The sequence below is a fragment of the Arachis hypogaea genome, chromosome 2 (assembly GCF_003086295.3).
Source record: "Arachis hypogaea cultivar Tifrunner chromosome 2, arahy.Tifrunner.gnm2.J5K5, whole genome shotgun sequence".
In the NCBI taxonomy this organism is placed as follows: domain Eukaryota; kingdom Viridiplantae; phylum Streptophyta; class Magnoliopsida; order Fabales; family Fabaceae; genus Arachis; species Arachis hypogaea.
The window spans coordinates 72941456-72966694 of record NC_092037.1 but is presented as its reverse complement, the minus strand read 5'-3'; the positions used below and the strand labels follow the sequence as shown (position 1 = coordinate 72966694).

Here is a 25239-nt window from a genome sequence, read left to right as displayed (position 1 = left end):
GGGCTACTGAAACTACCATCATCTAATTTTAATAGCTTCCTAACGGTTCTCACTACTACTTCTAGACCCATTTTGTAATGTTTAAAACTTTAAATTGTTAATGGAACATGATGGAGTCTTCAGTCTAGTTCATCCATTTGTTTGAAGGTAGAGTTAATTGATAGAAACAATATAAGAGGCCATAAACTATTTTGCAAATTAAATTCAAAAGTACTAGTTATCTCACATGAAATTGTTATTTGCATCTTCCAATATAACAAAAAGGACAAAGTAATATTATCATCAAGACAAGGGGAAAAATAAGAGAGAGAGAGAGAGAGAGAGAGAGAGAGAGAGAGAGAGAGAGAGAGAGAGAGAAAGGGGGGGGGGGTTGGACCTGCCCAAATTAAATCAAATCTAACAATTTCTTATGTTGTCCAAAACAGTAAAACAAAGAAAGATAGGAACTATATGAGTAATGCTAGGTAATCAACTTCTTTGAGTCAATATTAGCCAACTTTTTTAAAATTATTTTGCTTGTTTTGAATCCTAGACCCTTAATCCTACACTCTAAATTATAAACCTTAAACTCTAAAGTTGGCTAGTATTGGTTAACTAAAAGTTGGTTCATGTACTTTTTCAAACTATACATTGCTTGCATAAAAGTGAGGTGTTTGCCACACCTAACAACATCTTGATTTCACATACTAATTACCTCATCCCAAAATTCTCTTAAGTTAGGCGTAAAGAGGGGAAGCAGAAGGCCTGGGATAAGAAGTCTTCCTTGGAGAGTCTGCACCACCTTTGCTAGATGCAGGGAGGCCGAGGCCGAGGCCGGACCCACGGACTCGATGCTCCTTCCTATTGCCATTTTTCAACACGTCCTTTGGATCCTGGAGCTGCTCCAACTCTCTAACTACATCATCCATATTTGGCCTGTACTTAGGATCCATGGCAAGACACTGAAAAGCAAGCGTGGCGGCCTTTTGAGCTCTGCTAACCGAGTATTGACCTTCGAGACGGGTGTCCATAACACGAAAAACTCTACGCTTGTTGGAAAGGTAAGGTTTTGCCCATTCGACTAGGTTGTGTTCTCCAGATGGCCGGTTCTTGTCTATGGCGCGCCTTCCAGATAACATTTCCAGAAGAACTACTCCGAAACTATATACATCACTCTTGGAAGTGAGATGACCTAGTAAAAAGCATGTGTTTAGTGCTAAGATATAATGTGAATCACCTCATTATTTGCATGACTATCAAGAAGACAATGCCACACAAGTGTTATGTTCACAAATCTTTATTTGAAAACCGAAACTTTACGTCATATGTGCAGTTCAGCTCCAGAATAAAAAAAATGTGCAAAGCAACCCCACAACTTTCAAAATAAGTGCACTATACCCTTTGAACTTTTGAGTTATGTGGAAATCGCCTCCGTGAACATTCTCGATAGCAAGTTAGATACCCTAAACATGTATCATTTCCTTAACATTTGATGGAAAAATCATCAATATGGTTAATCTACCACATTTTGAAATGTTCAAGGATCGGTTTGCACATTTTTAAAGTTAAGAGGGACATAACCCAAAAAATTAAGTCGAGAATCCAATAAAACCACCAGGTACTATACCCGTTGCTAGATACTCTGGGGCTGCATATCCATGTGTTCCCATGACCCGAGTCGAGACATGGCTCTTATCCCCAGTCGGTCCATCTCTGGCCAGCCCGAAATCGGAAAGTTTGGCATTGTAGTTCTGCAAAATTATAAGCCACTGAAGCAGCTTAGTGACTGAATTCTTAATCCATCACATTCAATTCAACCATAACAAACAAGACATAGCCAAGCTTGCAAGATATACATACAGTATCAAGCAAGATATTCGAAGTCTTGAAGTCTCGGTATATGACTTTAGTTTCTGTGCTGTGGAGAAACGCAAGACCCTTCGCAGCACCGAGGGCTATTTTTAATCGCAGAGTCCATGAAAGTGGCTGAAAATGAACACTTCCTGCATTAACCGCGATTACAGTTGCCATTAGTACCAGAATTAACAGTTAAGTATGCATTATAGACTAATTTAAGAAGTAGAGAAGGGGAAAAAAGAAAGTTATGCAACTAAATTAGATAGTACTGACTTCTAAAGAGATGATTCTCCACGCTTCCCTTAGGCATAAATTCGTAGACTAGAAGCCGGTTCTCGTCCTCTAAGCAGTAGCCAATCAATTTGACTAGATTAGGATGTTGCAGTTGTCCAAGATAGTTGATTTCAGCCTGCAAAATCATAATACAGACCAACAAAATTAGTCACCAAGCAAAATCATTTTTCGGACCAATTATAAGTTTTGGTTTAGTATCAATGAATCATAATCTATATCTAAAATGTGCTCTATTTAAGTTTTACACTAGGTCATTAATGCCAATAACATCAATAGTTTCACTGAAATTCTGCAAAATGGATCAGATAAGAAAAGTGGAGTAACCAACACAAATTGGAGTTGTCCAGTTTTAATTAGGCATATCAATTAAGGAAATGATCAAAAGCATCTTAATATTAGATATATTTAAGTGAATGTACAATATCACTTTATTGCACTCTTTTTTCTTTTTCTCTCTCCTTCATTTAATACTGACAAAAATTAATTAATAGTGCATAAATTATGCTAAGTGGACAATGGTTTTGATCCACATAAAATTTTGAAAATGAACATTTATTATGGACCACACCAAGTATATTTTGCAACTTGCAAGTACTCAAAAGGGAAACTGAATGAGTAAACAGAGAAGAATTAATACTTACCAACCATTCCTTGTGACCCTGGAAACCATCTTGGTTGAGTCTCTTCACAGCAATAACCACACCAGTTCCTGGCCTTGTGGTAGCAAGCAAATTCTCATCAATCCACCCTTTAAAAACCGAACCGAATCCACCTTCGCCTAAGACGCTGTCGGACCGGAAGTTTCTAGTGGCTGTTTTTAGCTCTGCATAGCTGAAACTTTTCAAATTGGAAGATTGTAAGATCTCGCCCTCGGTCCGGGGTGTCATGGGAATGGAGGCTGATGAGCTCCTACTATTTGAGCTGATTTCATAACCATCTCTGCTCACACTTCGCGACGTGAACCCTGCTTAAACACCAAGAAAGACAATGTTCACAAAGATTCAGGCACTATCATTGACCTTCAAATAATCAAAATTAACAAAGTCACTTCTCATTTTACCAAAATTTACATGAATTCCAACAAAACCCCAATTAATAACAAGATTTCCCCTCAAACTCATTACAGTTTCTCCCCTAAGAAATCACCTTACCGAAATCCTACTTATGAATGAAGATTCTCATTTCCCAAAAATTTTAAAAACAAGATTGAAAATTTACAATAAGCACAGATCACAACAACAGAAAAAACACACAGCATCCTTAAGCTTTTGCATGGATCTCAACTAGGTTCACAAAGACTAGTATACATGCATATGACACTCCCAAAACTCTATCCATAAAGTTAAAAACTTTAAGTATTTGACAATAAAATCTTCAGACATAAACTATGTCAGCTCATTCAGATATTGAAATTGAGGGAATAAAAAAAAAAAAAAAAAAGAAAACAAAACATGCAACTTTGCAAGTTCAAGAAGCTTAGCGTTAATGTTACCTGTGCTGGAAGGACTCACAGCCTTAATCCTATTGCTCCAACAAGCACCCATCAAAGAAAGAATTCACCTCTTGAATAAAAAAGCTTTTGGATTATATAAACTCAGATAAACACAAGCAGAAGGCAAAGCTTGCACAAAGCTTGCACCACAAAATGTAAAAGCACTATCCAAACAGCAAAAGTAAACCCACTTGTCACAGCCAGATCCTAGTGATTTTTCCACTTAGTAGAAGAACTTTTTCAACTTTTGATGATTTGGGTTTTGATGAGAAGAATCTTAAAGCAATAAAGTGGAGCTTTGTTCACTTTGTTAATGGAAGCTAGCTCTTGGAAAACCATAGTAGTAGATGGTTGACTTAACTCTCTTCTAGCTACTTGTGTAACAATTTTTGTCTTCTTATACCCAACAAACAAACATGGCAATTTATTAGACTAATTTATTCATCCCCCACAAAATTTATAGGTTAGATGGAAAATAAATGCATGTCTATCCATTTTTATTATGATTAATTACATGTGTACCTAAACATTCTAATATTAATCTAAGACAGCTTTCATCTTACGTTATATTAAATATAATATAAAATTCATATCAAATAAATTTTATACGGATAATATATGGGAGATAATAAAAAATTAATTTAAATAATTTAAAATTAATTTATTTAATATTTATTTATTATTGTTAATATATACTAAATTAGATGTTTTATATTTAATATTGAAGAAGAAAGTATGTTTTGTTGTATCATAAAGATGAGAGGTATATCAAAAATTGTGAAAAGTAGTAAAAAAAAATTAGAAAGTCAAATTTAAAAACTAAAAATTTAATAATTAGATATGTATTTATAATTTTTTTTAAATTATAAATCTGACTCTTAAATTATTGTTATGATTTTTTTTAAATTACTAATCTAAAGGTGATTTATACGTATTTATGAATTTTTATTTTGGATTAATCTCTACTTACAAGTGTTTTGCGCTTACAAGCTTTACAAGCCTAAAGAGAACGAAACCCACTAAATGCGCTGCTTATGTTACGTGCCTTTTTAACAGACTTTTAAATCAATTCAAATAAATTAACGCGCAAATATATAACTTCCATTTTTCAAAAGATTTTATTTCTTTTTTCGAGTTTCTTGCTAAATTTTTTGGATCTCTTTCGTGCGTTCTTCTTTGTCATTTACGTACGTTTTCTCTCTCTATATTCTTGCTTCGTTTTTTTTTATTTTCTTGGTTTCTAAAATCAAACTTTGAAATCGTTTTGAAGATAATGAAATTTCAGAAATACACTCAAACAATTACAGAAATACACCCAAACAATTACAGAAATATACCAAACGATTACAAAATCAATTACAGAAATACACCCAAACGGTTACTGAAATACACCCAAAGGATTTAAGAAATACACCCAAAATATGGGAGAGACAGTATATTTCTTCTGGAAATCTTTTAATGTTTTGCTGGTTAAGGATGAGGCACATGGCAGAGACAATTTAGAAAAAAAACCTAGAAGAACAGTAAAGCAGTACCTTGAATAATGTTTCTTCGTTTTTTCTGTTGATTTTTTATGGAGATTTGTATTTTTTCTTCTTAATTTCTTCTATTCTTCGCGCGGAGTTGGAATGTTTCTGCAAAATCGTAATTTGTTTCGAATGTCGCTTGAATCTTGACAATTTGCGTTTTGATTGAGGAAGAAGAGGAAGAGTGCGGCATCATGAACAGGTTGTGGAAGGGTGATTAAGGCGTGAGCGTCATTAAGGCATGTGTATTGGACGCTTGATTCTAAAAGAGTGGTGTGCCTGTTTTTTCCTTGGACTTGGGCTAATTTGTATAGTTTATAAGCCAAAAAGACTTGTATATGTAGCAGGCCTGTTTTATTTTTTAAAATTATTTAACTTACAAATCTAAAATGATTTGTATTTATGATTTTTTATTTTTTTTTTAAATTACAAATCTAATGGTTAGATTTGTGTATTTATTTTTTTAACAGAAGTTCAACACAATAATACAGAGCAAAAAGAAAAGAAACAACAACAAAAAATATAAAAATTAAATAGCGATCAATCTATTATCATCTTTGACATTATCATCAACAACCTAATAGATCAATACTACACCACTCCTTATAATTCAAAAACAATCTACAAATAATAATCTCCACACATGTCTCTTTGTTCCTAAATATTCTATTATTTCTTTCTAATCAAATATTCCAAAGCACAGCAAAAATTCCAATCGACCACTTTTTGTGCTCTTTTTTTATTAAGTGTTCTTGTCCAACTCTCAAAATGTTGTTTAATAATATTTATAAAATTTTATTATAAAATCTGACCCTCTTATTTTTATCTCCACATCAAAAAAAAAAAAAAAATTAAACTTATTCACAGTAATGAATAATACCTCATATTTGTCTATTTTAAAAAAAATTAGTCATTAGTGTATTATATATATATAATTTTAATGTATATTTTATATTAATAACTAATTTAATATATATTTAGTATAATCAAATTTTAAATATAATAAATATATAATTATAAATATTATATATATAATTATAGATATTAAATTAATAAATAATATAATTTTAGTTATTTTCTTTTTAACATTACCATTTCATACTATATGTGTAATAAGCAAAAAAAAAACAGTTGAATCGGTTTATTTTATATATAAGATTTATTTCTCATTATTTGACCTTTCCAAGCTACAAAAATTCGACACACATTATGATCTTGGTGATTCAATTTAGAGAGTATACATGAATTTGACCATGTGGGTTGATGTTTGGTATAATTATTTTAAATAATGTGCAGAGTATTATTTTTTAGATGATTGAACTGCTTCCAAACGATTTATCTAAGCTGACACATGGATGAGCTTTAAAAAAATAAATTTCGGACAAAGATTACTTCTGAATTTGTGATCTACATTCTACAGTATGAGATCATTGTGGTTTTCTGATCTATTGACTAATAATGCTAGTCGTAGCGTAAATTAATAAATTATTGTACGAAATGCGGAAATGAATCAACAATTAAGAAGGGTGGAAAACCGTCTTTCTTATTCTATTTCATCATATGTTAATATATTTATGTCATTTATGGTTGAAAATTGAAATTTTGTCATGTATCTTATTAATTTATAGAAAAAGTTTAGGGGACCAGCAGTTTTATTGAATTTTAGCTAGTATGTAATCAGCAGAAAAATGTGAGCCATTGGATGAAATTTCACACCAATCTCACACCATCAAATCATCATTGATGACTAGTTGATGGCTAACAATCACAAAAATTACTGACTCCCAAATATTACTCTAACTTATATTATAAAAATTTTCAATATTTTTACAGGTTATAAAACTTGTGATTTAATCTGAACAATTAATTGTTAAAAAGTACCAATACTTTTACAATAATAAAGCTATTATTATTCCGAGAGTTAAAACTTTATGGAGTTCATTGATTAGTCAATAACATGTCAAACTAGGTCACATGACTACAGGAGAAAATTGAATGGGTCCAAGTTTTGAGTTTTGACAGGCACAAAAACAAGAAGAAAATGTCAAAAGATTTTGACATTTTGAAACCGTTTATGCTCCTTGCCCTCTATTTTCTTTTCGGAGATATATGTAATATATATACACTTATTTTTCCTTCATGTTTTTAAAAAAATTTAAAAATATCATGGTGCTAATTGGATTAGTGATGATAATTTGGTGGAGTGAAGGGTAATTGGAGTTGGGATTGAAATTGGAGGAGATTGTGGTGGGGTGAGGGATGCTGGTATGGTGGCTGTAATTTGTAATGATGGGACATGGGGATAGGGTGGGGTTGAGGGTTAGAAGTAAGAGCGGATAGAGGAAAAAAAATATAGTGTGATGATGAGTTTGAAAAGAAAAGTAAAGTTAAAAAAAAAAATGTTGACCAAAAGTAAAAAAAAAAAGATAATAACAATAAATAGCAATGTTAGAGGACCAACAACATTTGTGATTGGTAGCTATAGCTATTAATGATGATTTGATGGTGTGAAATTAGTATAAAATTTTATTTAATGGCTCATCTTTCTCTGCTGGTTATATGCTGGCCAAAATATAATAAAATTACTGATCCCTAGACTTTTTCAACAATAAAATCTATCTATTAATACATAACTAGTTTTTTTTTGGTAGTAATACATAACTAGTTTCATTCTCCGTGTTCTGTACGAGAATTTAAATTATAATCCTAAATAAATATTTTTTGGTATGAATATAAATTAATTTAGTTTGAAATAATTGGTATTTATATAATAATATTTGATATGTAATTTATTAATTAATTTATTATTTAAATTTTTTTATAAAATTTATAATATGTAAAAATAATATTTTTTATTATTTAAAAAATTATTTATAATTTTTTAATTATGTAATTAACTTACTTAATAACTTTTATTATTGTTTTTCTATTAAAAAAATTCGTTTATACTATTTAAATAATTTTTTTAATACTAATATAATTATAAAAAGTATTGGCATATTATATTTATTGTCTTATAAAATGACTTAAATTGTTTATTTGGTATGCAAAATAATATTAATGACATCTTAATATATTTATACGAAAAAGAGAAAAATTACATAATATATTATATGTTATAAAGATTAGATGTAATATCATATATATAGTAATATGATCTATTTAATTATGTGAATGATTATTGTTATTGTTATTTTTATTTTTTTCATTATATTAATAAATAATATTTTAGTTTAAAAGAGAGAAAAAATAATTAAATTTTTTTTAACTTGAATTAAAAAATTTCTTGTAAATATATCCAAATTTTTATATATATTAAATAGTTATAATATTTAATAGTATGTATTTGCTATAGTAATGACTAATGACTTGAAACACTAATCTAAGATATACTTAGGTTCAGTAAGATCCAATTAACTAGGGGTGGCAATAGGTAGGTAGGATAGGGTTTGAAACCAACTCTAACCCTACTTGGACGTTGAGAATATCCCAACCTTAACTCTATCCGTTCTCAATCTGCGGATATCCGACCCTACTCGCGGATTACAAAAAAGATGCAAAATTATTATATAACTTCATGATAATTTAAAATAGAACTGACTTTTATGTAAAAAAAGTATTAAATTATCAATTAATGATTTTTTTAGTAGCTAAGAATCTTTTACATTTAGTAAGAGGTTTTTAGTTCAATATCCACTTAAAACATATTTTTTTATAAATATATAACATATACATATATAGGGTGCGAGTTGGTCGAGTAGGGTTGAGGCTCAACTCGCACCCTACCCAACCCGCACAAGAACCCAATCCGTATCCTACTCTATCCGTTGTGGAGTCGGGTTGGATACCCACGGATAGGGTACATGTTGCCACCCCTAGATCCAAGCAAGCAAGATTAACCTAAGTCCAATGTGAGGGTCTCAAATATGACTAGGATTCATTACCTTAAGGTCCAATCTAGATGAAGTCCACGCATTCGCTCGTAAATCGGTTCAGGTTGGATCTGTTACAGGCAGGGTAATAGGTACTTGTAAGAGTGCGACATGTACTCCTTTTATGTCTCTCATTCTTATTAAAAAAAAATTTTCCTCGTCTCCTTCTCATTTTGGTCTCGAGTTCTCTTTAAATATTTCCTTAGAAAAGGTAGATACTCATAGATATTTATAGATATTCTTTTATTTTTTGTATAAAAAAAACTTATCAGAAAAAGCATAACATAATTATCATGAAATAATCAATTCAACATAATTCAACACAATTCATAACATATTCATTACAAAAAAAATAATATTTTAAAACAAAATAACATAAAAAATATCTTTAACATAATAACATAATATAATTTTTTAGTATGAGACGTGATGTAGTGATGGATTTAAGAGACAAAGAAAGAGAAAATACATTACAAAAACAGTTTAATCTAATTAATGAATATAAAAAGTAAAAGAAAAAAATTAAGATACATTTTTATAAAAAAAATTTTAAGAAAAGGATTATAAAAAAGAACCTATTAAGTAATTTTTAAAAAATATTACAAAAATTTAAATTACTAGTAAACAATACTCTTAAGAATTATTAATCAAAATACATAAAAAATTAATATAAATAAAATTATGGAAAGAAATTAGCAAATATGGTTAAAAAATGAAAAAAGTATAACAATTGTACGTACAAAAAAAACATAAAGCACCTTCTAATTCCAGATATATGAAAAATAATAAAAGAATAAAATAAATTAAATTAAATTAATTCATGTATTTTTTTAATTTATGATGTGTTATTCATCTTACAACTGATTAATATGATTGATTTGGTTAATATATTAAAAGAAATAAATGTAAAAAAAAGAGATAAAAAAAAGTGAACGAATAAAAATGTGTAGTCATTACAAGATAATGAAAAAGTCATTTTTAGTTTTTTTATTTATTAATTATTAATTTATTATAATTAATTTCACAATAATTATTATGCGTTATTCATCCTTACAAATTATTTAAATTACCACAATTAGTTAACTAATATAATCAATTATAGTGTGATAGTGGAAAAAAATAATAAAGTTTGATGATGAGTTTGAAAAAAAAAGCTAAAGTTAAAAAAAAATGTTATTCATGAGTTGAAAAAAAATAAAAATAAAAATAAAATTTATCTATTAATATATGATAGAAGTATAGTAGTGGTCTTTACTTGATATGTGGATCATCCTTTATTCGATAAGTGTATCTCCTAATTAAATGATAATTACAACCTAAGAAAATACAATGAAATGGATCAATGCATAGAATAATAGACTAACTCAATGAGTACTCAATGAAATAATTTTTTTGTGATTCAATTAATTGAAATAATATTATAAAAGGTAGTAGAACTCTTCTTCACTAATTTTTTGATACACACATTGTCGGATAGAGTAGAGGCAACAATAAATAGAAAACAGTTCATTTTTATCAGACCTGTGTAAAGATGTCTGAAGGATATGATATGCTAATGGATGAAAATGTCAAAAAACTTGAATGAAAATTTAAGGTGTATGTTGTTTATATATGAAAAAATTTAAATAGATGCAACCAAAAGGAAGTTAATAGTATAGAGATGGTGTTTCAATATATTAAGGTAAGCTCTTTCATTTTATTTACTTCCTTTTATTTTGTTATTGATAAATGAAAATTTTATACAAAATGATTTTTTTTTTAGAGAGAGAGAATTCAAGCTTCAATCCATAAAGATTTATTCAATAAGTAGAGAAATTTTTTTGAAGAATTTAAAATGTACACTATAAGTAATTCATAGTTGTGGACAAGATGGAGAAAATTAAAACAACACATTGGTGGACTTTGAATTTCTCCCACAAAACATTTATTGTTTGTGTGAAAAATTCAAGCTATCTTCTCAAACCTTCTGCTTGAAGCCTATCCTAGATTTGTTTGTTGTTGAAAAACTTGATGATTATCAGCTACTAGGTAAGCAATCACTTAGTCAGTTATCTTAGATTGTAACTAGCCTTTTAAGTATCTTTCAAATTATGACTAAGTAGGTATTATTGATTGTTAATTAGACATCTTAAGTGAGATGGTTGAAAAGGAGAATTCAAGAGATATAATCACTAGCAAGAAAAAAGAGACAAAGTGTATGGTTATTATGATAGCAGACCTAAAGTAAGTCTTTTGAAACAAATTAATAAGTTATGTGTCATTTGAAATCGTATACATCATTTTAATGTGGATTTGTATGGGTGTTGTGTAATGCAATAACAACAATCTTGATTGTGTGTTGTTTGGTGACATGGTAGACTAAATACTACCTCATCTTGAAGATGACAAGATTGAACTACTAATAGTGGTGTTGCAGTTTTTTAAACTCAGCCAATGAAATGGTATACATCAATATGCTAAAGTTCCTAAACCACTTCATTAATATAAGTGGTTGGTTGAGTAAAGATTGTATGTGATATAGTTATGTTTACTAATGATGGTTTAGTTCTTATTGTTTCTGTTTTCAGATATCGGTTCAAAATCACTTTAATCTCTCAAAAATACGGATTAATCCAGACATGAAGGAAGTATATAATTTTTGGAATAGATTTGCGTGCTACTCGACAACAAGTAATTTTTTAGTGTTGTGTTCCCATTAACGACATACTTTAATGGAGTTAATATGCAGCTTGTTAGGAAGTGCAAGGGCTAGTTCAATTATGATTAGCCAGGTCTCCAGTCATGGTGTGTAATCTGATGTTGCAGAACTAAATCGAAAAGGTAGCATGGTAAAATTAATAGAGGACGCACTCAATTCAACAGAGGTCCAGTTAGCTAACGTTCTTACCTAAAACTAATTATAGTTGGTATTTATTGAATTCAACCATGGTAGTTTGATACTTTCACTTGGAGTTGGTGCAGGAAGGTCCTATGTGGATTAGCGGAACCATTGTCTCTATCAATGTTGACAAGAACAATTAATTTTACAAATTATGTAGAAAATGTCTAAAAAAAGTAAAAACACCCATTGAAAATCGATATAAATGTTCTAAGTGTGGTCACACACATGGTAGTGCATCCCTTAAGTGTCACACATGAAGTTGATTATTAGATCATTAAGAATAATTTTAAAGAATAATGTATTTCAAAATATTTTAGATGCAGTTTAATAAAAAACTGAATTATTGGCATGAATTATAAAATATGGAATACATTTTGTTGGTTTATTGAACTATTGGCAGTGAAATTTATTACGAAGAATTCTTTTTTTTACTAATGTTATTGCATGTTTTATAATAGGTGCAAGGTTGAAGTTATGACCTATGATGGAACAGGAAGTATTACTCTACTAATGTGGGATAGAAAAATAACACAACTTATAAGAAGGCAAGCTAAATAAATCAAGAATGAAGATGTTTGTTCAGTATATGTCCTTTTTAGATATTAAATTTTCTGGGTTTTTTGCATATACACTAATTGTGATTTGATAATTCTTTGACATTTGCAAAGAGGAAGGTTACCCCAACTCTAGATAATATGATGGACAAGAAGTTACTCTTTAAAATTAATGTTAAAACTGTTAACATCAACAAGCTTAATCAGGTTTACACTATTATGAAAATATGTGATGATGAAGAAATTGTAGAAAAATATTTCTCTACTTCTGATGTCTTAATTGTATGTATCTTATATATCTGTAGTTGTATAACCTACTAATCAAGAAATTAAGATACTATCTACAATATTTAAGAGGATTATTGTGTGCCTCTCTATAGGAGAATAGGTTCAGCAATTCAATGGATGTTACAATTTCTGTAATTAATATTAAGTCTGATAATAATTCTCAATGCTCTATAGTGTGTATCTCAAGTACATAATAATTATATGCAAACACAACTAGAGATGATTGGTTTATTGTCAACTAACACAATATACTAGGGGTGTTCAAAATCGATCTAATCCGAGCAAAATTGATTAACCGAACAAATCGAAAAAATAAAATTTTGCAATTTTTTCTTTGGTTTGGTTCGATTTTCGGTTTTGATACTAAAAATCTGAACCGAACCAAACCAAACCGGTATATATATATATAAATTAATTTTACAAAATATCCCTAACCTAAATCCTAATACACTCACGCCGCTTCTCCTTGCTCTTTTCTTTCACTCCCTATCTCTCACTCACACACACTCCTCTCTCAGTCACAGTCCTCTACTCATGTCTGCCGTCGCTCTTCAACCATCCAGCAACTTCCATTTCCTTCTCGTCGTCTGCCAATGCCTCACGCTATCTAGAAGCCGCGTCTCTCAGCGTCGTCATTCTCAGCACCGTCGATCTCAGGAGCTGCATCATCTTTAGTGTCGTGATTCTCCATTATTCTCAGTTGTACTCCATCATTCTCAGTCTCTCAGCCTCAGATATTATTTGTTTAATTTTTGTTATGATTTCTTGTCTAATCTGATTTTTCTAAACTTTTTTTCTGTTCTAATTTCTAATTTTTTTGTTGTGACATGAAGATTTTTCTATTCTTTATAATTATTGGTTCTTGGTTCTTGGTTTTGATTTTTTTTATTTTTATTATAATTTTCAATTTGTTATGATTATTGGTAATAATATTTATTTGGGGCTTTTTGTCTGAACATCTAAAATCATGATCAATAAATATCTTATATAGATTAGTGAATGAAACAAATACATATGCCAGTGAATATGTAAATCATTAGTTGTCATATATAAGAACATTAAATTGGGACTGCTATCTCATTTGGATTATGCACAAGATGAATTTTATGTATGTAAAAAATTAATTATATATATATTTGAAGTTATTTATACGTGTAGTGTCATAGATATGTAAATAATGAAGGAAAAAAAATACAAATAGATATTAAAAGGGTTAACAATAGTGACATAAGTATATTAATCATTGATTGATGTATTTGATTTGCCTTATATTAGTTAATTCATGCCTGATATAACAGGAAAACTAAATGTTAATTAATTGAGAAAGTCAAAACACTTAAACGAATACCATGGACTTTCTGATATGGATTAAAAGCAAAATCCCAATCCTATTCATCTAACTTAATTACTTATTGGTAGATTCATTGGTATGTACACCAGCTGCTTAGTTAAGATTGGATTTCTTTCATTAACCATAAAGTCAATTGTTGTATACTAATAAAATTAGACACTGATGTCTTGCATTAATTGTGCATATTTATACAACCAACTTTTAGTTTAGTCAGCCTATTAGGCGACACAATATCAGTGTTTTCGACAATCTATGTAACAAGATATTGATAGAAGTGTTAACCATAAATTAGGAAAATAAGATAAAAGGTTCAATGTTACAACATATGCAGCAAAAGCATTTTAAAATGACAACTTATGCTGGGTCAGATCTCAATAAAATGCATACTGATGATATTGATAAAAATTCAGTGAGGTACATGGCTAAAACTGCAGATATATATATATATATATATATATATATATATATATATATATATATATATGTGTGTGTGCTAATGACCGCCAGATAAAGTCCAGACATGATGAATTTACACAGCTAAGTGTCATTGAAAAGTATGAACTATACACTAATTAGTGAAAACTTGATTTAGGAAGGGAATCAAAGGGTAAAGCAGTTATGCATAAAGCAATTGTGTCGAAAAAAATTTTCATGAGTAACCATTGATTAATACCAATTTTTTATAGATAAAAAAGCATCAATACACATACACATATGTTTTAATAGGTTTATACCTAACCTAATCATATTAACTTATATCAGCACACAAAAGGAATGAAAATTATATTGAGTATTGTAATAACCAATAAATTATTTCAAAAATAAGCAACTTAGACACAATTTGTATGATATTTCAACTAATAAGTTATTGATTTTTATTACAAAAGCAGTTTATTGGTGAAGTAACTTATTCGCATATATTTTTAAATACAATTCACATTTTATTGGTCTGTTGAACTATAGAACATAGATTATAACATCAGAAAATTCATTAGTTCATTGTTCATTAAATTGATTTATTGGGATTATAATATATGTTTTCAAATCTAACATCAATATAAATAACTCATATTAACTTATAGCTTGTAATCACCGAAACCCGTCACAGGTAAGGTTAACATATGTTCTAACCAATAATTTTCAAAACATGATTAAATGATAAATGACAAATCATCATCATCATTCCCATTAAATACAAAATTTTATCCAAAAAAATGTAATAATAGACAGATCAGCAGTAATGTACATAAAATATGTACATAGCTCATGAATTAAAAAATCAACTCATAATCAAATTTACGAACTTGAAAAATAAATTTATATCATAATTATATTTAAATATTTTCTTTGGCTAATTACTGAGGAAAAATCACACGTCATTAATTAGTAACATTGTATCTTTAGTCTTGAATAAATTGTATTTTAAAACTTGCAAAAGTAATAGAGTGTAGTAAGCAATAATTTTAATTTCTAATGTTAAATGAATATATTTGTACTTGAAAGATAACAAAGATAAACATAAATGATATCAAATCATCAAAGTAATTATAAGAAAAATATTATTCTTATTCTTAAATAAGTGAACAATGAAAAATTTGAAAGTTGTCAGGCTAGGTAATTATCTAGATTGTAATTTTGCAATATATATATAAGCAACTGAATGTTTTGAGGCTAAAAGGATTGACATTAAGAAAAAAAAATCTAATGAATATTATGAATGGCAGTTTTTTATCACTGTAAATTAAGACGACTCATACATCAAATTAAACAGCCTAAGGCTCAACAACTAATCAAAACTAAATACCTAGAAACTAATTGTAATTACTAATCTATTAAATATAATAAAACAACAAAATACAAAAAATATAATCAAGCATATATTTTTATTGGAATATTTTGTTAAAACATGACAAAAGATTATATTCTTTAAATAAAGAAGTGAAAAAGGAATATCTTGTTAAACCAACCTATTATTCTCCATTGTAATAGATACATACAGAAAGAAATGCTCACCAAATTTAAGGAGAAGAATCTTTTCAGAATTTAAAACAAATCAACTGTTATTTTTAAATTCTTATTGAAATGAAAAATATCCAAACGGGTGAGATTCACCATATTAGAAAAAATAAAAATATTTTACAATAATTAAATTCATATAAAAGGAAAAACAAATCTCATACCAAGACATAACTTATTTTTTTAAATTTTTATTTCTTCAACTGAATAATCATTACAAAATTAAAGATCAATTAAAAGATTGTCATTCATTATGCTCTTTTACATCTAAAAATTCAGTTTCTATCAAGTTGGCTTATTAGTAGAAGTTATCAAAAGAACATTAAAAAATCATAAAAGAATTAATATTAAAACCAAGGTGCTTTATAGCATTTCTAACGCTTTGAACATAATCAGCCCTAAAATAAAAAGCATAAAAATCTAAAATTGTAACAAAGAAAATATACACATAAAAATATTAAAAATTATCTAAGATAGAATAGAAAATCCATGAAAGGTACACTCAGTTAATATAATAGGTACCAACAAAGAAACAAAATAGATTCCCTAACTAATAATCAAGATAAAAGCTTTTAACATAAAGGCTTAATGCAAAATTCAAAATAACATATAAAATCAATGTCCAAAATATATAAAACTTTTGGATAAATATACAAATCACTCAATTAGATCTTAAATCTTCTTGAACATTTCAACTTCAGTCTCCTAAACACTATCTTTTGGATTTTACTATCTCTCGCAAGTCCTTTAATCAGAAAAATATGAAAAGTTTCTGCAATATTACCAAGTAATATAACATATTTTCACTTCAAATATTAAAAGAAAAAGCATATACAAAAGTGGCGCATATAATATTCATGACCTCATAGTAGTTGGATTCAGCATAAGGGCTAAAAAAAATCTCTCCCATTTTATTGGTGTTAGTACTTTGAAGTCCAGAATAATATTCATGTAATACATTTTTCTACCATTTCTCTTGAGAAGTACTTAATAAATATGCATTAAACTAAACTCTACATTGAAGCTTATTAATGAAATATAAATTTAAATTTTTATTTTGATAGCAAAACACAAAATAAATTAAAATTTAGTGTCAGTTTATTAACTCAAAACAAAAAATATATTTGAACTTATTAATAAAAAGGAGAGCATAAATATATTTTAGTGTTGAATCCAATCAATCAAAATCCAACTGATCAGTTAAGAATTACTAACAATGTGATGATGGGTGCATGTTCAAAACACATAAATATATTTTAGTGTTGGATTCAATTAATCAAAATAAAATGAATATAACATACAAATGTTTTTATCCAATCTTCTCTATATATCATATAATTTTAAAAAATATCATTTTAAAACTCAAATCAAATTGTTTATTAATTTTATAGACTATTTAATAAATACATATGTAATTTCTCAAATATCTATTAAAAATATAAAATTTGGCACCTAAAAGCTCAAAAAATTACCACTAAAAATAACAGATTGACAAAAGATAATCCTACCGATATATCTGCTATCCAGACTCCAACAAAATTTTGGTAGTATGATCATCCCAAATGTTTCACATTAATATAGAAATCACCAAATGTTATACATCTCACATCAACAGAATCTTGACAGATAACATTCTCCCATGAATACACCTACAATATATCATTTCGACACTTTAAATGACTTTTTTTTTTACCCTGATTCAAGTGCTACATTATATTATCTTTCACAATCATTTACCTTCAAACCATCCTAATGCCCCGAATGAAATGTTATTGAGCGCACCCCTGCAGATGAGTGAACCTTTTTGAAAACATTCTCACAACTGCCAAAAAAAAACAAATGTTTAAGACCAAGAACATACATAGAGAAAAAGATCAATAGCCCATGAAAAATATAGCCATTCCAATTTCATTATACATGCATATCAAGAAGAAGCTATAAGAAATACCTCTTTCATAGTAGTGCCAATATAAAGTCTATGTGCAATTCATTCAGTGAATATTATGCAATAAACCTTTGATGCTAGAATAATTTCAACAGCTTGATAAGCATCCTTTGGATTTTCAATAGCCATACTGCCTTTAGTATTCTGACATCAACGAAAATTCTTTTAAATTCATATTATAGAGTAGTTATTTTGAAATCTTAAAAGAGAGATACTTACATACTGATAATATACATAGATTAATGCACACAAAAATATTCAAAAATTTGACAAACATAGGTTAAAAGAACTCTTTTAATAACGATAATACACAATCCCGTGATCATATAATTACAGATAAAGATAAATTGTTTCTTCCTCCATAAATATATAAAAGGTATCTGTTTTAGAGCTACATACATAGATCAAATAATGGTATATTTTGTCTACGTGTTAAATAAAAATAAAAAAGTGAGTGAACCTTCTTTACTAACCCCTTTAGAGACATAAGACACATCATAAAGACAAATGACTGCTTTAAATAAATACAAACTATTTAATAGTAACTTCTTTACCCCTTTTTTTTTGTTGCTCTTGATTATAAAAATTTTTATTCTTAACTAAAAAGTAATTAATTGAAATTCAATTAATCATAGCCTTAAAGATTAAGCATATTCTTATAGATTCAAATACCAAAAATTTCACTAAACTAATATTATTAAATCTACTAAGTACGTAATTGCATTTTTTTTAGCTATTAATGTGTATTGGTAACTTTAGTTAAGTCTTGCACCTGCTCTGTGCTCTGTTAACTAATTAATACTAATACTAATATAAAATTTCCAAGTTTTAGACTAGTCACACCTCTACAAATTTCTATTATGAAAACATGTGTGTTCTAAGTACCAAAAAATAATTAAACAAAATAAACTAAACCTTATAATATTAGATAGATAAAAGAACCAACACTAAATCTATATTAGTTTTATAAATAAACATTAATCAGTTTATTTTTCAGATACAATTTTTGTATATAATGATTTCACATAAATATAAAAAAAGAATGATTAAAACTTAATAAAACTTAATGAGCAAACAATATGTAAAATATACGTTATTTAAAAACAACTCTTCAAAAAACAAACAAAATTTTGTTATTTATATATGAATTTCTATGTGCATATTACATCGAATATCAAACTAAGAAAAACAAGATTATGGCACAACCCGCCCAAAGCGCAGGAAACATACTAATAAAAAAGAAAAAAGAAGATCAAATTATTGACTAGAAAAAAGCTTGAAGCCTCACTCAAATTCTCATTTACGTAATAATATAATATATATTATTTATTATCAAGTAATAACTAACTTTTAATCCAATTTTTTGTAATTGAAATTCAAATGATTAAAATTATTAAATGCTAAATATTTTTACATTAAATTATTTTTTTGTTATAAAAATTAAAAAAAAATATGAGTGGTTAATCAATTCTAAATTTAAATTTAAATTTGAATAAAAATAAAATATTATTTTAAATTTTATTTTACTAATTAGACTTAATTTTTAAATAAAAAATTATTTTGTACATTATATTGTTAGATAATAAAAACATTTATTTTTTTAACACCAATCATTGCCAAATAAAATAAATTTAAAAAAATTACACTAATTCTTTTTTTAGAAAACAAATTAATTTTTTTATATTCTATATATGAGAATTTTTTTTATGCATTTAAAATTCTCTACATTTACATATAACACGAAAACAAAAAGTCTTAGAATGAATTTTGAAAATGGAATTTTTGAAACGAAATCTTTTCTATTTTTAAGCATAATCTAATCTAACTAACATACTCTAACTAACAAGTGAAGCTTATATAAATGCTGTGTTTAAAAATAGAAATCCAAGCTATAAGCTAATTAAGAAGACGACATAAATAAATAAAGTAAGAATGAGTCAAGGGAATTCGGATATGTTGAAAATGATAGCTACAGAGCTGTTTGCCAACGATGACGATGTCAGTGGTAATCCACCGCTTTAGCCTCAGTCTGATTAGGATATGGAGATCAGATGTTAGAGCTGATTGCCGATGACGTCAGTGACGTTCAATCCAAGCTGCAGTCGGATAATCAACGATCTCATTCTTGGAATGACAACAAACAGTTCGAGACGATTATTGATCATGATGAGCGTTTGCCAGAAGTTATGGATAACCGTCGGCAGGAGGAGGAAGCTATAAAGATGACAGAGCAGTATTATTTTACTGGCATATCTGGTTATCAACCACCTCATCAGTCTTAGCTTCAGCGTCAGCCTTAGTCTCGGCCTCGACCTCAGCTTCGTTTTTGGCCTCGACCTCAGTCTCAGCCCCAGCTTCAGTTTTTTGCTGACACGTGTGGTTATCAACCTCTTCAGTGGCAGCCTTAGCTTCAGCCTCTGCTTCAACCTCAAGTTTGGACTTGAGAGGAGAATAAAGTCTTTGAGTTAATTGTTGCCAATCGTTTTTGAGATACTATACACAACCGCTAAGAAGTGGTGACTGTTTGTCTCCTTAGAAAGACCCCGACATAACTACAAGAATGCTTCCACAAGCTGCTGAACGATATCAATATCATTTAAAACGGATATACTATAAACACTCCTCTCAATGCTGCATTTGAAAACATAATCATCATGATGGCTGTGTTTGCTCCCACATTAGAACACATCCCTTTTTCTATCCCCATCACCAATACAACACCACCACCACCATTGTCTTATTAGACTAATCATCAATATCAAAGCAATAATGCGAGGGAACCAAGATAGTTCCAGCAAAAAAATTAGTCAAATACCTTTGGGTGAATTCAAAACTTCTACGTGGATGATGTTTATGTTAGGTATTAAAATATTTCTTTTCTTTATAAATTGGATGATTCTTAATCTGTTTTCTGATTTATCATGTTTTAGATATTTGGAGAGAGAAGGAGGGTGAAAAAACAGAAACTAAATGAATCAGTTATTGTGATTCACGTTACAATGATATTGAACGTATCTCCTCCTAATTTGAATGTGGTGAAATATTTAATAATCAATATTTTAAATTATAAATAAACTCCGCCTATGTTACACTTGCGGTACATAGCCGGTCCCAAGCCCGGATAAAGGAGGAGGGTTGTGTTAGGTCTTCGCCAACCAACGTAAAAATATAGCCGAACCCCCCATGACATGAATCAAAGACATTATTGCGCTAAAGCTAGGTCGTTACCCGGAAGTAACGCGCCGTATGGCTCGAGTACGGTGTCAAAGCAAGAGCCGCTGCATCGGTGCCCGGATGTAGTGTTAAATGAGCAAGGGTTCTCGCGTTTTCGTGAACGGACGAGGGTAAATAAGCTAGTTCACAAAGGAAAAGGTAAAGGTCGAAGCGACAAAAGGTTGAGATTTGGGACATGGAACATAGGCACTCTAACAGGAAAGTCCATGGAGGTGGTGGATACCATGACAAGGAGGAAGATTAACATTATGTGCCTACAAGAAACGAAATGGGTTGGTGCAAAGGCTAGGGAGTTGGATTCTTCTGGTTTCAAACTTTGGTATACAGGAAAGGTGAAGAATAGGAATGGAGTTGGAATAATTGTGGATAAGCAGTGGAAGAAGGACGTAGTTGATGTCAAGAGGGTGGGAGATCGGATCATCTCTATCAAACTTGTGGTGGAGGGAGGTGCTTTTCATGTGATTAGCGCCTATGCACCGCAAGTGGGTTCGGACGAACAACACAAGATAAGGTTTTGGGAGGATCTAGAGAGTTTAGTTCAAGGCATATCTTTGGGAGATAAGATTTTCTTAGGAGGAGATTTAAATGGCCATGTTGGGAGAGAAGTGACTGGATATGGGAGTATTCACGGAGGCCATGGTTTCGGGGTGATCAATGCCGAGGGTAAAACTATTTTGGACTTTTCCTCAACTTTTGATCTTCTCATCGCAAATACATGTTTTAAAAAGAGAGACGAACATCTTATAACCTATAAGAGTGGCATGACAAGCTCTCAAATCGACTTCTTCTTGTTGAGGAGAGTCGACCGGAAATTTTGCATTAACTGTAAAATTATCCCGGGAGAGAGTTTGACAACACAACATAGGGTGCTCGTCATGGATTTTCGCGTTGAGCAAAAGTTGAGGAAAAGACATCATACGAAGAACCCAAGGACAAGGTGGTGGCGGATGAAATGTGAGGAACAAAGAAGCTTCCTAAGACGGGTAGGAGAAGAGGCAAGGTGGGATGGGAATGGAAGCGCGGAAGAGATGTGGAGGGAGATGGCAGAAGTTATTAGAAGAACAGCAAAAGAAAGTTTTGGTGAATCTAAAGGAATATGACCAAGAGACAAGGAGTCCTGGTGGTGGAATGCGAGTATACAAGAAAAGATAAAGATAAAAAGAGAATGCTTTAAAGAGTGGTCTTTATGCCGCAATGCAGATAACTGGGAAAAATATAAGGCAGCTAAGAAAGAGACAAAAGTGGCTGTAAGTGAAGCAAGAACAAGAGCATATGAGGGTCTCTACCAGTCTTTGGATACGAAAGAAGGAGAAAAAGGTATATATAGAATTGCAAAGAGCCGGGAAAGAAGAACGAGAGATTTGGATCAGGTTAAGTGCATAAGGATAAGGATGGAGAGGTGTTGGCTCAAGAGGAGAAGATTAATGAAAGGTGGAAGAGCTACTTCTACGAGTTATTTAATGAGGGACAGAAGACTCTTCCGAGCCTTGGTCGATTATGCACAAGGGAAGAAGATCAAAACTTTGACTACTATCGAAGGATTCGAGACTTTGAGGTAAAAGAGGCTCTAAAGCAGATGAAAAATGGCAGGGCAGTAGGACCTGATAATATCCCGATTGAGGTTTGGAAGGGTCTTGGAGGAAAAGGCATCAACTGGTTAACCAAGCTTTTTAATGAGATTTTAAGGTCAAAGAAGATGCCTGATGAGTGGAGAAAGAGCACCTTGGTACCTATCTACAAGAATAAGGGGGATATACAAAGTTGCGGAAATTATAGAGGGATTAAGCTTATGAGTCATACTATGAAGTTATGGGAAAGGGTGATAGAACGGAAGTTGAGAAAAGAGACACAAGTAACAGAGAACCAATTTGGATTTATGCCAGGCAGATCTACCACTGAAGCGATATACCTATTAAGAAGGATGATGGAGAGGTATCGTAGTAATAAAAGGGATCTACACATGGTGTTTATTGATTTGGAAAAAGTGTATGATAGGGTACCAAGGGAGGTCTTATGGAAGGTTTTAGAAAAGAGGAGAGTAAGGATCGCATATATTCGGGCAATTAAAGACATGTATGATGGGGCCACAACTAGTGTGAAGACTCAAGGTGGTGTGACAGAGGAATTCCCTATTGGTATAGGATTACACCAGGGATCATCCTTAAGTCCATACCTTTTCACATTAGTCTTGGAAGTACTCACAGAGCACATCCAAGAGCCTGTGCCATGGTGCATGCTTTTTGCCGATGATATCGTCCTTATGGGAGAGTCAAGGGAAGACCTAAATAAGAAGTTGGAGTTATGGAGAGAAGCTCTAGAAGTGTATGGTCTGTGCATAAGCCGTAGCAAGACGGAATATATGGAATGTAAGTTCAGTCTGAGAAGGGAAAACTCCAATATAGAGGTGAAAATTGGAGAGAACACCTTACGAAAAGTTAAAAGTTTTAAGTATCTTGGGTGCATCATACAGGATAATGGAGAGATTGAACATGATGTAAATCATAGGATCCAAGCAGGTTGGTCAAAATGGCGGAGTGCATCTGGTTTTATATGCGACAAAAAAGTGCCTTTAAAACTTAAAGGTAAATTCTATCGTACCGCTATAAGACCGGCTATGCTGTATGGTACGGAGTGTTGGGCGGCTAAAGGAGAGCACGAACATAAGCTGAGTGTGGCAGAGATGAAGATGTTGAGATGGATGAGTGGTCACACGCGATTGGATAAAATAAGGAATGAAGATATAAGGGAGAGAGTTGGAGTAGCACCCATTGTGGAAAAGATGGTTGAATCGCGTCTCAAGTGGTTTGGACATGTGAGAAGAAGACCGATAGAACATCCAGTCAGGAGGGTGGATGAGATGGAAGATGGACAAAGGGCGAAAGGCAGAGGAAGACCTAAGAAGACCATCCATGAGGTGGTCAAACGAGATCTACATGTAAACGGTCTCTCTGTAGACATGATACATGACAGAGCACAATGGCGTCGTTTGATTCATGTAGCCGACCCCACTTAGTGGGACAAGGCTTTGTTGTTGTTGTTGTTGTTGTATTTTAAATTATAAATAAATAAAACTAATTATTATATTTATAATTAATTAAGTTGTTCCATTTTTGCCTGATTTAGAGTTGGTTCCATATACTTTTCCATTTTAGAGTATTCTCAAAAATTTCATTCTCTTTTTATTTCTTTACTTGTTTTGTTAAATATATAAAAAATATATAATTTACATGATTTTATGTTATTTGTATAAATTTGTACAAAAATGACTTTTTTTTCTTATATTCTTTCTTTTTCTTTTATTACTTATTTTATATTTTTTTTAATTTTTTTGAATGAACCGTATAAACAATGAATTTTTTTCTTTGATTTGTTTTTGGAATAAATAAAATATTTTGAAATGGAGATTATCAAATATATAAATATTTTTGTTTACATGAAATATTTAATTAGTCTAATTTAATTTTTACTAATATAAAAATATTCAATTAATTATTTTAAACTCTTTTAAGTTATTTATCTATGATAGATACAGCATTTTAATTATTTTTTAATGTAAAATTTGTATTGAATCCGAAATTTTTAATGAATGAAGAATTTACTTAAAAATAATATATGTAAATAGACTCAAGATTTATTTAAGTTGTACGTATCTAGTTAAGGTCTTAAGGATTATGCTACTATGAGGAACAAAAATTTCTTCCTCACATGAGAAAGTGTGGTGGCTGCAGCAGGATTGGACACATGTTCTGATGGTTAGAAAAGGCAGAGGTATGAAATAAAATTGCTGCAGAGATGGCAGAAAATGATGAATTAATTGACAGGTTAAGTGATGGTAATGTCTGGGCTTTTTTGGTAAGGCACCACTTAAATAAGATCTCAAAAATAACTTT

The 25239-nt window shown here is 30.1% G+C and overlaps 1 protein-coding gene across 1 annotated transcript; it reads right to left on the bottom strand.

Moving 5' to 3' along the window:
- Positions 1-385: 385 nt before the first annotated feature.
- LOC112747971 (receptor-like cytoplasmic kinase 176) lies at positions 386-4126 on the bottom strand. The gene is made up of 6 exons (XM_025796182.3): positions 3623-4126; positions 2772-3094; positions 2110-2245; positions 1840-1982; positions 1607-1730; positions 386-1171 (listed from the first exon to the last, which is right to left on the bottom strand). Exons 1-6 carry the CDS (start codon positions 3672-3674, stop codon positions 717-719), a joined length of 1233 nt encoding a protein of 410 aa, XP_025651967.1. The 5' UTR covers positions 3675-4126; the 3' UTR covers positions 386-716.
- Between the last annotated feature and the right edge of the window lie 21113 nt (positions 4127-25239).